Source organism: Cherax quadricarinatus, chromosome 88, assembly GCF_038502225.1.
Source record: "Cherax quadricarinatus isolate ZL_2023a chromosome 88, ASM3850222v1, whole genome shotgun sequence".
Lineage (NCBI taxonomy): Eukaryota > Metazoa > Arthropoda > Malacostraca > Decapoda > Parastacidae > Cherax > Cherax quadricarinatus.
The window spans coordinates 9765248-9781199 of record NC_091379.1 but is presented as its reverse complement, the minus strand read 5'-3'; the positions used below and the strand labels follow the sequence as shown (position 1 = coordinate 9781199).

The 15952-nt window shown below is 40.4% G+C and overlaps 1 protein-coding gene across 5 annotated transcripts in view; it reads left to right on the top strand.

Moving 5' to 3' along the window:
• The window catches only part of fry (Protein furry), a 342675-nt gene that overhangs the window by 69086 nt on the left and 257637 nt on the right, over nt 1-15952 (top strand). For 3 of the 5 annotated variants that reach the window (XM_070103982.1, XM_070103980.1, XM_070103979.1), the window contains exon 24: nt 2588-2599. The exons of the other annotated variants lie outside the window; for them this stretch is intronic. In XM_070103982.1, the coding sequence (XP_069960083.1) occupies nt 2588-2599 (12 nt within the window). The remainder of the gene's footprint in view (nt 1-2587; nt 2600-15952) is intronic. 5 annotated transcript variants of the gene reach the window in all.

Below are 15952 nucleotides of genomic sequence, written 5' to 3'. Positions count from 1 at the left end.
TGCCAATAACTTGCATTTTCCTAGAATTTAGGACTGTTGTTTGCTTTTGCCCTGGTAAAGATGCGAATCTACTTTTCTGCCTCTTTTATTAAAGTTATCCTCATTTTTCTAAATCATTGTTATGTGGATCACTTGTTAGCAGAAATCTTTATTTGTTAACAGGCTGTCGTGGTATTAAATGCCTTATGCCTTGTCTTGGCTAAAATTTATATTTAATTTGTGTATTTTCTGTTAATGTTTAAAGGAAAATTACTCATATTTTTGTTATTCATTGCTTGTGGTTTTCATGTACAGTGGAACCTCAGTCTTTGAACTTAATTGGTTCCTAGGTGGTGGTTGAACCATGAAAAGTTTGATGTCTGAAACAGTATTTCCCAGGCTTTAATTATCAGCCTCAGACACTGGAGGATGTTGAACTGACTCTTCCAAAAGTCTCTGAGAATTAGGTCAGTGTCACAGGTCACATTAAAACACTTTTGAAACAGGTTTCCTGTAAATGTTTTTTTACAACTGAATTTTAAACAAGCCGGCATGTTCAGACTCCAGAAAAATGTTCAGATACCAGGTCACTTTTTTTCTGAACAAAATTGTTCTTACTCCAGTTGGTTCCAGGTCTTACAAAGTTGATGGTGGACACAAGTTGATAATTACAGATCCAAACATTTTGTTTTTGAATTCAGCATTGCATGATTTTAGAAAACCTCCACCTGTAATATAGAGTTTGCAAGTTGCTTATAGGTTGTAAAGCATATTAAGATGATAATTTGGTATTTATGATATAGAGCAGTAGTCCCCACCCTTTTGGTATGAAAGGGCCAATTTGAAAAGCCAAGTTTAAAGGAGGGCCACAATTATCAGTTGTATTCACATCAGTCATGTGCACCAGAAGTAAAAGGTGGTTGTTAGAGGTGGCAATAAGGTTTTAATGTAAATTGGCTTTAAATATTTTGTAATTGTTGACACTGTACAATGTGGAATCAGTATAAAAGTGAATTCATAATCTCATGTAAGGGCTGCATCCATTTCTTAGAAGGACCACATGTGGCCCTCAAGCCACAGGTTGGGGACCCCTCATATACAGTGATCATATACTGGCAAGTCTGCATACTATATATCCCAGACTGTCAATCATAGTACTGTTACAGCCTTTCTTGATGAAAGGAAGTGGAGCAAACCCTCCCATTCCTCGGATCAAATCCGATTGCTTCTCAGTCCCCAGGCATTCCATGACCCAAATGGGTTTAGAGCTACCCTGTGAATATTCAGCAATTGTTAAATTTTATTGGGGGCTTCATGAAGCACAGAATCCTCCTCTGCCCAATACTGGTTGTTTGTCCTTGTTCTGCTTCTTTAATGGAATTTGTGTTAATATGAGAACAACTTCACCATTTTAGAAAATAACTGGGGTATCTAAACTGTGTAAGGCAGAAATGTAAATTCGATGAAAGTTCCTTACATAAATTTGATGAAAGTGTCCAGTGTGAATTATATGAAAGTGTCCTAAATTCTGGCACAATCTGGGCTATTGTTATTGGATATTATTCCTTATAATAATTCATTCAACCCTGAACAAAAATGATTTTTCGTATTTAAGAATAAAGTAAGATATAGCCTCTCCACACTTAATGACGGAGTTCTGTTCCTAATACCACATTGGTAAACACATTCGTCACTAAGCAAGGATCATACTATAATGGTAGTGGGTTTGTGTCAGTCATCTTTGATATTGTTTTAATGTCACCTTTCCACCATTTATAACATTTCTGATATATTTTCAAATGTTTATACAGTAGTGTACTGTATATTAAAATGAACAGAATAGAGGAAATTAGCTATAATATACATTATTTAGGTATGAATACTGGTCAGAGAGCCCATCGTAAGCCCAAGTCGTCGGTAAACGAGTACGTTGCTAAGTGAGGAGAGGCTGTGTATGGCTATTTAATATTACTTGTGTTGATTCACTTTTAAATGGCACCATTAATAAATAATTTTAAGGTTTTGAACATTTAAATTGCAGTAATTAAAGAAGGCTCAAACCTTGCATTTTTTTAGTAAGTCATTTTTTTTTCTTAATATTCTTTGAAGTGGCTAAATATTTTAACATTTAGTGCATTCACATAGATGTAATTGTACATTTCTTTGTAATTATTAAATATAGATTTTCTGGCCTAAGTTATCATTAGAATTAGCATTTGCAATTGCATAACATTGTCTGTAGATGCTTTTTTGAAGTAGACATTAACCCAGCTAATGGTGATGCAGTAATAACTGTTAATTAACAGTAGTATTAACATTTAAATGCTAACAGTGTGAAATGCTTATAAAACAGTAATCTGAAGAGGCATTTATACATAAAACTTAATACACAAAACAGTACCTGTTGGTCCACTTTGACATTCCATTGTAAATGAGGTCTTAGTGCGACGAAAACTCATGTGTATTGTCTTGTGAGTGGACTCTGTGTATGAAGCCAATGTGAGTCTTTGTAAGTGCCTGTCAATGGCTGCATGTCTCTTATATTTTCACCAATTTTTCTTGCTGACTTCTCTTCTCTTTTTCTCTCCCTTGCATATGCGCTCACTAGATAAAGACTAAGGTAAGTGGGAGCGTGTTGGTGTTCTCTCATGCTCTTTCCTGTATAAAAACAATATAACAACTCACAAAGTCAGATAGCATTGTGCATTTTGCATGATACTTGCAGACTACTTTAAAACCCCAGAAACATCTTACTGATATTGTGTGGGATTTCAGTTCTAAAAAGCTTTTTGCCATGGTAATTGCTTCCTACTGTGGCTGGGTGAGATTATATTTTTAGTTTTTTATGTGTTTTTTTTCTGTTAAATTTAATCAAGGCAGTTTTATTGAAAACTTTGAAGATACATGGCTATAATACTGTATATCACAGAATATAATTTAGAAATTTATTATTGAGCACACAGTATATGTCAACTGCAGTTTTATTCGCTGTTTTACAGACCAGCATACAACAAGTCTCTAGTATCATTAATTATTAATGCTGTGGAATCATGCCTTAATCAGCTAGATGTTTTTTTCAATTTGGAAATACAATACAATGATAAAACACAGAGTGCAGGATCACCATTTCTTATATTACTGGGGTTTTACTGTTACTGCAATTTTACTCTTAATAGTGAATAGCTTTGCTCATTAATTTGGTAGTTTTTTCACTAGTATCTTGTGCTTGATAGGTGTGAAAAATTAGCTGTAGCAAACATAGTAATTATGATTTGCAAGACTATATTCTTAAGAGTTAGTTTTTTAAGTGAGCCAAGTTAGACTTAAGTGAATGCAGGAGATGTTTTATTAGTACATATGTATAGAAGTCTCCATGGGGAAGTGGAACAGAATTCTTCCTCCGTGAGCTATGCATGTCGTAAGAGGCGACTAAAATGCCGGGAGCAAGGGGCTAGTAACCCCTTCTCCTGTATATATTACTAAATTTAAAAGGCGAAACTTTAGTTTTTCCTTTTGGGCCACCCCCACCTCAGTGGGATATGGCGGGTGTGTTGAAAGAAGAAAGATGTATAGAGCTCTCTCTGAAACAACATGTATCTAAACTTTTTTTTTTTAGAAAGATGCACAGGTTCCTTAGTGTGCATTATAATACTTATTATTACAACCTAGGATTTCAAATGGCCTGTTATCCCAGGTGTAATGGGAGCAAATAAACACAGTAGAAAAAGTTTAGACTTATATTATCCTTCACCAATTATAACAGCAATATGTACACTATGTACAGTGATAAATATAGTGCACTCCACGGTAAGCAAGGCAGAAATAGAAGCCACAAGATAGCAGACCGTGCTTCAACCAGCTCTAGAGTGGGAATGACAAGGGCAGACAGGAGAGCGGTATCCACATAACCTCTGCGATTGTCAATCCCACCTTCTTATTGGCTAGAACCTGGTCACTAGTTGAACGATGGGGCCCCATCATCAACTCTTAGCAACCTGGTTCGCTGGTTGGGGGAGATAGCCTGTAAATGAGGGTGTGTCCATGCGCTGAATAAAGGTTACGTACTCTTTGCATGCCACACCCCCACCCCCGAGAAGGCTCAGGATTAGGCTGCCACCTCCCAGTGGTAACCGTGCCGCCATGGCACAAAATAATGGGACCGCCTATCCTCTCCACCATCCAACTCTTAGATAGAGCTCAGCTTTCCTAGTGACCAAAAGCCAAACCCTAAACTTAGAGTGAGACAGCAGTCAGACAGGCTAGCATAGGTCCAAGATACAGGCGGACGGTAGCCCGCATCCCCTCACTAAAAAAAAAACCCCCACATCAGGGGATTAAAAAAAGAGCTTGAAAGGGGTTACCACATATACATCCTAACCTAAATAAAATAATAAACTAGACTCTTGACAAAGAGTCTGCCAACACATTTTCTTTGCCGGCAATATACTGAATTCTGATATTGTAGGGCTGCAGCCTGAGCGCCCAACGCATAAGCCTTGTGTTGTGATTCTTCATGGCTTGGAGATAGACTAACGGGTTGTGATCACTGTAGACTGTGACCACCTGCGATGTCTGGCCCACATAAACATCAAAATGCTCCAAAGCCATTACCAGCGCGAGGGCTTCTTTTTCAATGGTAGAGTAAGCTCTCTGATGTGGCTGGAATTTAGCTGAAAAGTATGCGATTGGCTGCAGCTCCTTGTTCCCGATTTGTAATAGTACCGCCCCAACCCCAGACTCACAAGCATCAACCTGTAATGAAAAAGGTTTGGAGAAGTCTGGAGACAGGAGAATGGGTGCAGAGCACAATAATCTTTTTGCTTTATTAAAAGCAGTGTTACAATCTGACGTCCAATTAAAGGGAACTTTATGACTGGTAAGAGAGGTAAGAGGGGCTACAATATCTGAGAAATTCTTACAGAATCTTCTGTAAAATCCTATCATGCCTAGGAAACGTTGAAGAGATTTCCTATCATGAGGAACTGGATAATCTTTAATCGAAAGAACTTTAGCAAGTTTAGGTGCAACATTACCACTACCTACTTCATGGCCTAGAAAAGTGATAGTGGCCTGGCCAAAGGAAGATTTAGATAAATTAACTGTTAATTGGGAATTCTTAAAGGTCTCAAACAGAGCTTTAAGTCTAAGTAGGTGTTGATCCCAAGTATCAGACACCACAACAATATCATCTAGGTATGCTGCCGTGCCTTCAAGTCCTTTAATAGCCTGATGGACGAGTTTCTGGAATGAAGAGGGGGAATTTTTCATTCCGAAGGGGGTAACTGTATACTGATAATGACCTCCTGGAATTACGAAGGCAGAGATTTCCTTCGCCTTATCTGTCAAAGGTACCTGATAGTAACCTTTAAGGAGATCTAATTTGGACACAAAAGTAGCCTTACCCACAAAGTCAATTACGTCATCCAGACGAGGAAGAGGGTAAGCATCTGTGATTGTGACCTCGTTCACTTTACGGTAGTCTGTGCACATACGAAACCCTCCATCAGCCTTTTTTACTAGGATGCACGGTGAAGCCCATGGACTAGATGACTCCTCCACTAAACCATGTTCTAACAAGAAGTCTACTTCCTGCTGAAGTAGCCTCTGCTTTTCAGGATTAGCTCTGTAGGGGGAGAGTTTAATTGGTTTAGATTTTCCCACATCTACATCATGGTAACCTAACGTACATTTTTTCGGCACATCCGAAAAAATATTAGGATATGACTGTAGAAGCTCAGTTAAATTGGTTGCTTGTATTTCAGATAATCCATCCATTAACGGGCTAGGATCCTTGAGGAGGACAGAATTTGAAAGTTTAGTATTAATTTCAGAGATAGAGTGCAAAGAGTCAGAGTCGTCCTCAGAGGTAGAGGACAGAGTCATTACTGGGACTTTATCTGGTGTATGAAAGGCCTTGATTTGATTAATGTGGTAAGTTTTTGTTTTTGAGGTCTTATCAATGGGAGCTACCACATAATTTAAATCAGATAATCTACTTACTATCTGCATAGGTCCCGTAAATCTAGCTTTCAAGGTGTGGCCAGGTATAGGTTCCTGCACCAACACCTTGTCTCCTGGATGGAAGGAGCGGAATTGTGCACTTTTGTCATACCTCTGTTTCATCTTACTTTGAGCTATCTTTAGGTTAGCCGTGGCTAACTCACGTGCCACCTGCAACCTTGAAGACGGGTTGTAGAGTGCTGAGCTTACGTCTTCTCCCATCCATCCTTCTTTGAGCACCCGAAGAGGACCTCGTACATTGTGCCCAAAGATCAGCTCAAACGGACTATACCCTGTAGACTCTTGCACCGTCTCTCGTACTGAGAACAGCAACAAAGGTAGAGATTCATCCCAATCTGTCGGAAAGTGCATGCAAAAACTTCTCATCATTGTTTTTAATGTTTGGTGGAATCTTTCCAAGGCGCCTTGGGACTGAGGGTGATAGGCAGTGGATAAGTTGTGAATTATCCCTAACCTAGTTAATACTTCCCTAAATGCTTTGGCAGTGAAGTTAGTACCTTGATCACTTTGTATAGTTTTAGGAATGCCAAAACAAGAAATGAATTTTGTTAAAGCTTTGAGAATAGCTTTAGTATTGATACTACGCATTGGGATCGCTTCAGGATATCTGGTTACTTTATCCATAATTGTAAATAAATACTGATTTCCAGACTTTGACTTAGGTAGTGGACCTACACAATCTATAATTAAATCTGCAAAAGGTTCTCCATCAGCAGGTATGGGTTGGAGAGGTGCAGGTTTAATGGAATGTCCAGGTTTTCCAACTTGCTGACATTCTCGGCAACACCTAATATGATTCTTTACATCTTTCTTTAATTTTGGCCAATAAAATTCTTTTGTGATTCTATACAAGGTTTTTGTAATTCCTAAGTGACCTCCTGATGACGTATTATGAGCTATATTTAATATCTGAGGTCTATACTTGGTTGGAACCACTAACCTGTCGTATAATTGCCGGCTCTCTATCTCCTTACCAGTCTCAGTGCAAACCAAATAATCATTTTTAACTTCATACTTGACTGGATGACCCAAAGAGGATTTACCCATGGCTGCCTGAAAAGCGAATTTTAAAGAAGGGTCCTTTCGTTGTTCCTCCCGGAAGGACAGTCCCTCGGGCATGGAAACAGAGACATCTGGCAATCCTGCAACCTGGGAATAGGAAGGCTTGATCGGGGTCTGTTCACTTGATTTACGAGACTCCGGCCGGTGTGTCTCATAAAACAACGTGGCTATTCCGAGATCGGAGTCGTCCAAGGATAGGTCAACATTCTCCCCAGACAACCCTTGGGATGTTGCCCGAGTTATGGCCAACACTGGAGAAGCATTAATCATTATAGGTTCAGGACACGAAGTAACAGTAGTAATGTTATTACCCAGTAATAACATGGCATTTTTCATGGGAAATCCTTTTGAGATACCTACAGTCAAGTACCCAGTGTAATATTTGCACTGTACATAAATTTTATGCAAAGGAACTGAATATATAGCTCCTCCATAGGCTTCCAATAAAACTGAGGAATTCAAGGAAGTATTCTCTGAAAGGGGTAATATTCCTTCTCTGACAAGTGAGCAATATGCTCCAGTATCTCTAAAGGTATTTACTTTAGTTGGTTCTGAGTTTTCCTGAAGGGAAATAAGACTTTCGCAATAATAAGGGGCCATACCTTTTTCTACTTCTCTAGGGGACATGTTACTAGGGATATTAGAGATTTTCCCGATGGGTTGAGGTTTTTGGGGGCAGTTGGAACTGATGTGACCTACTTTATTGCACCTGAAGCAGACGACAGGCTTGCCCTTTACTCCCTGATGACGTTGCAAGTGGTGTCGTTCTGGCTGGTGCCTCTCTGGATATTGTTGTCGAGATGCTCCATAAGTAGTTTGCCTCTCCGCAGGGGGACCATATGTTGAGAAGCGTGGCTCACCAGGTGACTTGGTTGGATGACGTAGACGCTCTCCCTCCGGCTGGCACTTCATTCTCCAATGTTGTCGATCTCTGCTCACGCCAGACTGTTGAAAAGAGAGACGGGACCGCTCGGACAAGGAGCGGTTCGTTTCGAAGGTATCAGCCAACCTGGCCGCCTCCAATGCAGTGGTTAAGTCACGATCCTGCAGAAAGACACGAACCTCTGGTCCCACAGACTCCAGCAGGTTATCAATCAGAATAAGCTGCACCAGCTCCTCAAAGTTAGAGACACCACTCGCTTTATACCAGCTGGTAAAAGCTTTGGTTTGCTGTCTCACAAAGTCCACCAGGGATTGACCAAGCTGCCGCCTGTTCAATTTGAAGGTCTTACGATATTTAGCTGGGATACATGTATATGCTCCCAACACTGTGGTCTTCACTACTTGATAATCAGAGAATTCAGCGTCAGTTAATACCGACGTAAATTCCTGTGCCTTACCCAATAATGCTGTATGAACCAACGCTGCCCAGTGCTGTTCCGGCCACCTCAAGGCTCGAGCCTGATTTTCGAAGCTTTCGAAAAATTGCTCTGGTTCGGCCTCATTGAAGCGGGGAACAAGCTGTACTGCTTTTTGTAAACTGAAATCGTTTACAGAATGCGAAAACTGCCTCCTCTCTCTTTCCCTATCAAATTCTTCCCTTGCGAATGCTCTCTGTTCCCTAGTTTGCTCAAGATTGATTTTTGCCAGCTCAAGTGCCAACGACGCTGATTCACCCTGAGACAACCCAGCTGCACTATACTGACCATTTTGCTCCGTAGGTGTATCATCTTCCTCCTGCGAGAACATAGTAGTTTTTTCCCTAGCTCCCGTAAAGGGAGGAGTTTGATGTGCCATCTCTTCTTCAATAAGTATGTCAGCAATAAGTGAACGCAGTTGCGCAGCTGTGAGAGTGCGTTTATAGGGAATGCCAATGGAACGAGCAATTTGCCAACAACGCTGTAGGGACAATTTAGGTAGGTTATGCAAAGTATATGCCGACACCAGGCGTCTGACTCGTCTAGGTGGCATAAGTTATTCGCTATGCACAGTACGAATACCCCAACGTAACACGTTAATTTGCAGAACACGCTTAGCTATGCACAGTACGATTGCAGAATACGCATACAAGCAAAGCCGACTGCACACAAGATTGACCGTAGCGAAGCGAGCACACTGAACAAGCTAGTAGCGAGCTGTTGAACGATCACACAATAGCAAGGCTGATCATAAGCAACTGACACGCAAAATTTGTAAAGCGAAGCGAAACAGCAAGCTACACAATGTTCCTGCTACAAGCTTCACCCTAAGCTCAACCGTTTCTCTAAGTCCAGCTCTCGGACAGGCTACCCATATTACAACCTAGGATTTCAAATGGCCTGTTATCCCAGGTGTAATGGGAGCAAATAAACACAGTAGAAAAAGTTTAGACTTATATTATCCTTCACCAATTATAACAGCAATATGTACACTATGTACAGTGATAAATATAGTGCACTCCACGGTAAGCAAGGCAGAAATAGAAGCCACAAGATAGCAGACCGTGCTTCAACCAGCTCTAGAGTGGGAATGACAAGGGCAGACAGGAGAGCGGTATCCACATAACCTCTGCGATTGTCAATCCCACCTTCTTATTGGCTAGAACCTGGTCACTAGTTGAACGATGGGGCCCCATCATCAACTCTTAGCAACCTGGTTCGCTGGTTGGGGGAGATAGCCTGTAAATGAGGGTGTGTCCATGCGCCGAATAAAGGTTACGTACTCTTTGCATGCCACACTTATATACAGAGAATTGTATGGTTAGATTTAATACTTGATATATAGAGGATACTGGATAGAATGCTATTATGAGACTGCATTTGTGGAAGATAATTCAAAAATATTAAAGAATTTTGATGACAAACTGTACAAGTTCAGTTAGATAAGTGCAGGTTACAGATGAGGTAGATTATTGTCAGATTCATGGGGAAGCACTAAACATGTAGAGGCATACAGCACCTTGGACATTGAAGGCAGTTTGGTTTGATAGTGCATGTTTGGCAGACTCATATTTTCTGATAAAATTAAGTCAGTTGTGGATTTTGTCTCCAAATTTGATAAGTTTACACAGTAAAGATAAAACTATTATTATAGCATATATTTTTGTATCAGATGCATAACTTTTTGTACTGTGTAGTTGTTTGGTACATTTGTGAGGAAACATAGTTTTGGGGTAAAATTGGAAAAAATTAAGTTTTAAAGATGCTGGTAATTGTGAGCCTCTTGAAGAGATCATTAATCAGGGAAAACAAGCTCTTACTGAGCAAGAGTGTTTCCTGTGTTATTCTTAGTTGTTAAATGAAGATATGTTCATATGTTGTGTATCTTTATACGTATATGCCTCTAAACTGTTGTATTCTGGGCACCTCTGCAAAAACAGATTATGTGTGAGTGAGGTGAAAGTGTTGAATGATGATGAAAGTATTTTCTTTTTGGGGATTTTCTTTCTTTTTGGGTCACCCTGCCTCGGTGGGAGATGGCCGACTCGTTAAAAAAAAAGAAAAGTTCATTATCATGATGACAATGGTATTCAATACCCACAAGTTGATACCTGACTGTTACATGTGTGTCTTACAGTAGGGCCATGCTTATACAGCAGGTTAGGTTCCGGGCTACTGATGTAAAGCGAAAATTGCTGTAGGGTGAAATTTTCAAATGCATATAAAATCCTCATAACATGTTTACACTATCATACATTAAGTGAGCAGTATAGCCAGGTCTAAAAAAATGCATGTACAGTACACACATTACTTACCTTAAAATATTTTCTTCTTTAGTTTATAGTGAGTATCACTAATCATTGAATTTGTACTCGAGAGATACAAAGGTGCTATGTTATGTATTGAGTAAAAAATCAATATCCTGAGAAAAAGTACTGAATTAAGAGTACAAAGAGTACATATGAGGAATGTTACATTAGGACATAAGGAGAATATTACAGGTTACAGATGCATAATTATAGCAGTCTGGAAGTTTTCTGTAGGAGTTTTATAGTTCATAGAAAATGTTGAGGAGGAAAAAGCCTTCCAAAGGCATTGACTGGCAGTTAGGTACTGTAATGAATGCAGGTAGGTACTGTAATGAATGCGGGTAGGTACTATGAGTCCAGGTAGGAACTGTAAAGTGCAGGTATGTACTGTAACGAGTGCAGGTAGGTACTGTAATGACTGCATTAACATGTATTTTTCCAGATTTATTCCTTGTATATAATTTTGATGCTTCATTAAACTTGCTCTGCATGTACATTAATTTTTGTTGACCATCATCCACAGTAAAGTCAAATTTGTAAGCATGCTGTGTATAACATTATTTTATATTGATGATTATGATGTGGTTTATGGAATACATTTGCACATGTCATGAAGGAGTTTTACTGTGTCTTCTCACTCGTGTACAGCACTGTCTTAAAGGTGAGTGCTTATTTATTGTACTTTATTTGTTTATAAGGGAGCAAGGGGCTAGTAAGCCTTTCACCTGTACACTACTAAATGTAAAAAGAAGAAAAACTTTTGTTTCTTCTTTTTCGGGTCACCCTGCCTTGGTGGGAGACGACCAGCATGTTGAAGATAAAAAATTATTCCATGTTTTCTGTGTATAGGCGGGCCCCATTTATGCAGCAGGCTAGGTTCTGGGCTACTGCTCGAAAGCGAAAATCACTATAAAGTGAAACATAGCCTTTTTTCACTTTCAGATGAATATAAAAGCCTGATAACATGTTTACACTGTCATATATTAAGTGAGCAATAAAGTTAGACCTCAAAATGCATATACAGTACACACATTACTTAAAATATTTTTGTCCTTAGCATCTAGTGCACGGTGAATATATTTATTGTAGGAAGCCTGAATAAATGAAGAATGGGCATAATTGAAAGCTGCTGTATTAGCAAAACACTGTAAAGCGAAGTGCTGTAACGCAGGACCATCTTGTATTTGATAAGCGCCCCTTTATACGTGAAATGTTTTACCAATAAAGCATTTTCTGCCTTCAGTGTTGTCATGATACTATTAACTAATTTATGCTAAATGTGCCACTAGGATACTTGAGGTTAGGTTAGGTAAAGTTTGTCAGGAAACAGGACAGGTGTTTCCTGATGCGAGTCATCTGACCGAGGCCTTCCTCTGGCTTACCCCTCCACCCCCTTTTAAAAATTATGGTAATATTTATAACCATTTAGTTATTCTTGAATTTTGTGTCTACATGTAGTAAACTGCTAAAGTGATATTTGAAGAATTGCTATTAGCACAGCAAAATTTTTATTATTTATTTTTCTAAAAGTATGAGATTAGACTCTGTACTGGATATTGCAGAGGACATACCATATATGTGTGTGTGATCAGGTACTGTGCAGTGTGAGCTATATGTGTTGTTAGGTTAAAACATATTGGTTGTTAGTGGGGTCACCTGTACACCAGTCAGTAATACTTTACTTCCTAACATATAGATAAAATTAAACTTTTAGTACAGGAGGGTTCTGCTTGTGCAGCAGGTTAGGTTCTGGTCTACTGCTGTGCAGGAGGGTCCTGCTTATACATCAGGTTAGGTTCTGGTCTACTGCTGTACAGGAGGGTCCTGCTTATACATCAGGTTAGGTTCTGGGCTACTGCTGTGCAGGAGGGTCCTGCTTATACATCAGGTTAGGTTCTGGTCTACTGCTGTACAGGAGGGTCCTGCTTATACATCAGGTTAGGTTCTGGGCTACTGCTGTGCAGGAGGGTCCTGCTTATACATCAGGTTAGGTTCTGGTCTACTGCTGTACAGGAGGGTCCTGCTTATACATCAGGTTAGGTTCTGGTCTACTGCTGTGCAGGAGGGTTCTGCTTGTGCAGCAGGTTAGGTTCTGGGCTACTGCTGTACAGGAGGGTCCTGCTTATACATCAGGTTAGGTTCTGGTCTACTGCTGTGCAGGAGGGTCCTGCTTATACAGCAGGTTAGATTCTTGGCTACTGCTGTAAAGCAAAAATAACTGTAAAGTGAAACTGAGTGCCAATAAGTTAGCGTAAAAAACAGATCTGATTAACCCTTTGACTGTTTACGACGTATAAATACGTCTCACGAGCCAATGTTTCTGACGTATTTATACGCACAAATTCTAGCAGCTTCAAATCAAGCGGGAAAGGCCTGGTAGGCCTACATGAGAGAGAATGGGTCTCAGTGGTCGGTGTGCACCCTGTGAAAAAAATCTGGGACCCAGCGGTGCATTGTGGGAACGCCATCTTGTTAGTCCATTTTCACCATGCCTCTCGGTAAGAAGTTCCTCACTCCTCGGCGGATTGGAGGTCTTTTGTTCCCAAGTGATAGCTCTAACAGCGATGAAAATGTCAGTGACAGTGAATTCCAGGGTTTTGAAGTGAGTGTTACCGGAAAAAGTGCCCAGGATAACGTAATTAGTGATGAAAACCCAGATGACCCACAACCTTCCACCTCTGGTGCTGGGCCGGCTTGTTCACGTTCACGTTCGCCTGTACCAGGACGAAAGAGGAAACTATTTGGTCGTGTACAACACCCAGATGTTAGCAGTGAATGTGATAGTGATAGTGATTTCAAGGTCATTGAAAGCAGTTCTAGTGACAGTGAGGGTGAATATTCCCCAGTGAAGCGGCAGTATGTACGACGTAGCATGCGGTCTGGTAGTGTTTCATATGTTGTTCCAAGGGGAAGGAGAAACTCTGGGAGCACATCCCGTGGCCCTACACCACGACCTGATAGTGAAGATGACGATATTGTAACGATGGGTATGAATGATGTGAGTGAGGGAGCAGGCAGTGGTGGTGATAGTGAGGGTGGCACGGCCCATGTGGCACCATCAGCGGGCCACGCTACTACCCACGCTGCTGACTCTGCACAACAACCAGCCTCACCCGACCCCACACTCCCACAACCTACACTCCCAAACCACAACCACAACCTGCACAACCACAACCACGGTACAATATCCAGACCCCACCAGCAGACCGCATCTGGGATTGGCAGGACGGTGACGAGTTTGTTCCCAGTCCCCATGACTTTGATGAAACACAAAGTGGAATAAAGCCATCATGTCCACTTGGGAACAATGCCAGTGAACTGGACTGCTTTGAGTTATTCTTCGATGAACCCCTGATGGACATCATTGTCAGGGAAACAAACACATACTGTGATTACACCATGGCAAATACAATTCTCTCACCAAAATCACGGCTACACAAGTGGAAGGAGACAACTGTGGCAGAGATGTACCTGTTTTTTGCCACAATAATGCTTATGCCACATGTGTATAAGCACACTGTCACCACATACTGGGCAACAGAACGCCTGATTTCAACTCCAGGTTTTAGTGACATTATAGGTGTCAATCGTTTCCTGATACTGTTACGTATGTTACACTTTTCAGACAAAACCAGGCCTGACAGAAGCGACAGGTTATATAAGATAAGAAATGTGTTTATGTACCTGAAACAAAAGTGCTGCATGTATTTTTATCCCTTCAGGAAGCTTGTTATTGATGAGTCCTTGATTTTATTCAAAGGAAGACTCTCATTCAAGCAATATATACCAAGCAAGAGGAAACGCTTTGGTATAAAGCTATTTGTACTGTGTGATTGCAGAAGTGGTCTAGTTTTGGATATCATTGTGTACACTGGCAGTAATACTTTGAGAGATACCATGAAGTTATTGGGTATCTCTGGTGATGTGGTTCGAACAATGATGGAACCATATCTTGGTAAGGGGCATATGTTATTTACTGATAACTGGTACACAAGCCCCTTACTCAGTGATTTCTTGCGAGTGAACTTGACAGACGTGTGTGGCACAGTGCGTCGTAATCGTAAACATATGCCAAGGTTCGACGCTGGCACTCGCAGAGGTGAGGTGCAAGCCTTTGCTGCCAATGACATCATGGCATTTCGGTGGCATGACAAACGTGATGTCACATTGTTGACATCAGTTCACCGAAACGAAATGGTACACAGTGGCAGGCACAACAGAGAGACCAATGAACCCATTCTAAAGCCTGCAGCTGTCATGGACTACAACCTCAATATGCACTTAGTGGACAAATGTGACATGCAGATTGGGTTTGCAGACTGTGTACGCAAGAGTTATAAGTGGTATATAAAACTTTTTTTCCATCTTGTTGATATCTCTATGCTAAATGCTTATAACATATACAAGTTGAAGACCAACAAAACACCAAAATATGGTGAATTTTGCTTGTCAGTAATCAGACAAATAATTGCAAAGTACCAAGGAGCAACACCTGCAATAGACCAGCGCCCACGAAATTACCAACACACGTCATCTCGTTTCAGGCCTGGTGATCACTACCCCATGCAACTGCCTCCTACTACTGCCAAGAAAAATGCTCAGAAGAGGTGTTATGTATGTACACATACCACAAAACGCCCACAAACACGCAGAGACACTCGTTTTATGTGTGAGGAGTGTCAAGTGCCCCTCTGCATATACCCATGTTTCAAAGAGTTCCACAAGCTGCAGCAGTTCTAGGAACGTGTTTAGTGACTGTACATATGTATATATATTATGGAACAATAGTAATAAACATTGTTTTGTATTGTTTGTTTGTGTAAACAAAGTGTATACACAAACTAATAGTGATAAAGTTTGTTCTGTTATTGTGTTGTAAACAATGAGTGTATATTTGAACAATGCACCTTACATTGGTCTCACAGGCCACATAAGTTACCTGGAACAGAAAAATATTGAAAAATGCAAGAAACCTTTGAATTAGAGTAAATAAAAGAATACCGGGTGGGCGGCAGTCACCGCTGTTGTTGTACACACGTCACTTTCTGCAAACTTTGCGGCTCCATATCTCGGTAAGTACTGATGGCAAAAAAAAATTTTTAGGCTTAAAACACTCAGAAAAATATTCCTAACATTTTCATAAGAAAATTTTTTTTTTTTTCGAATATTTGGCGACAGAGAATGACAGTTTCAGAGAGGGGCCTGAAACAGTCAAAGGGTTAA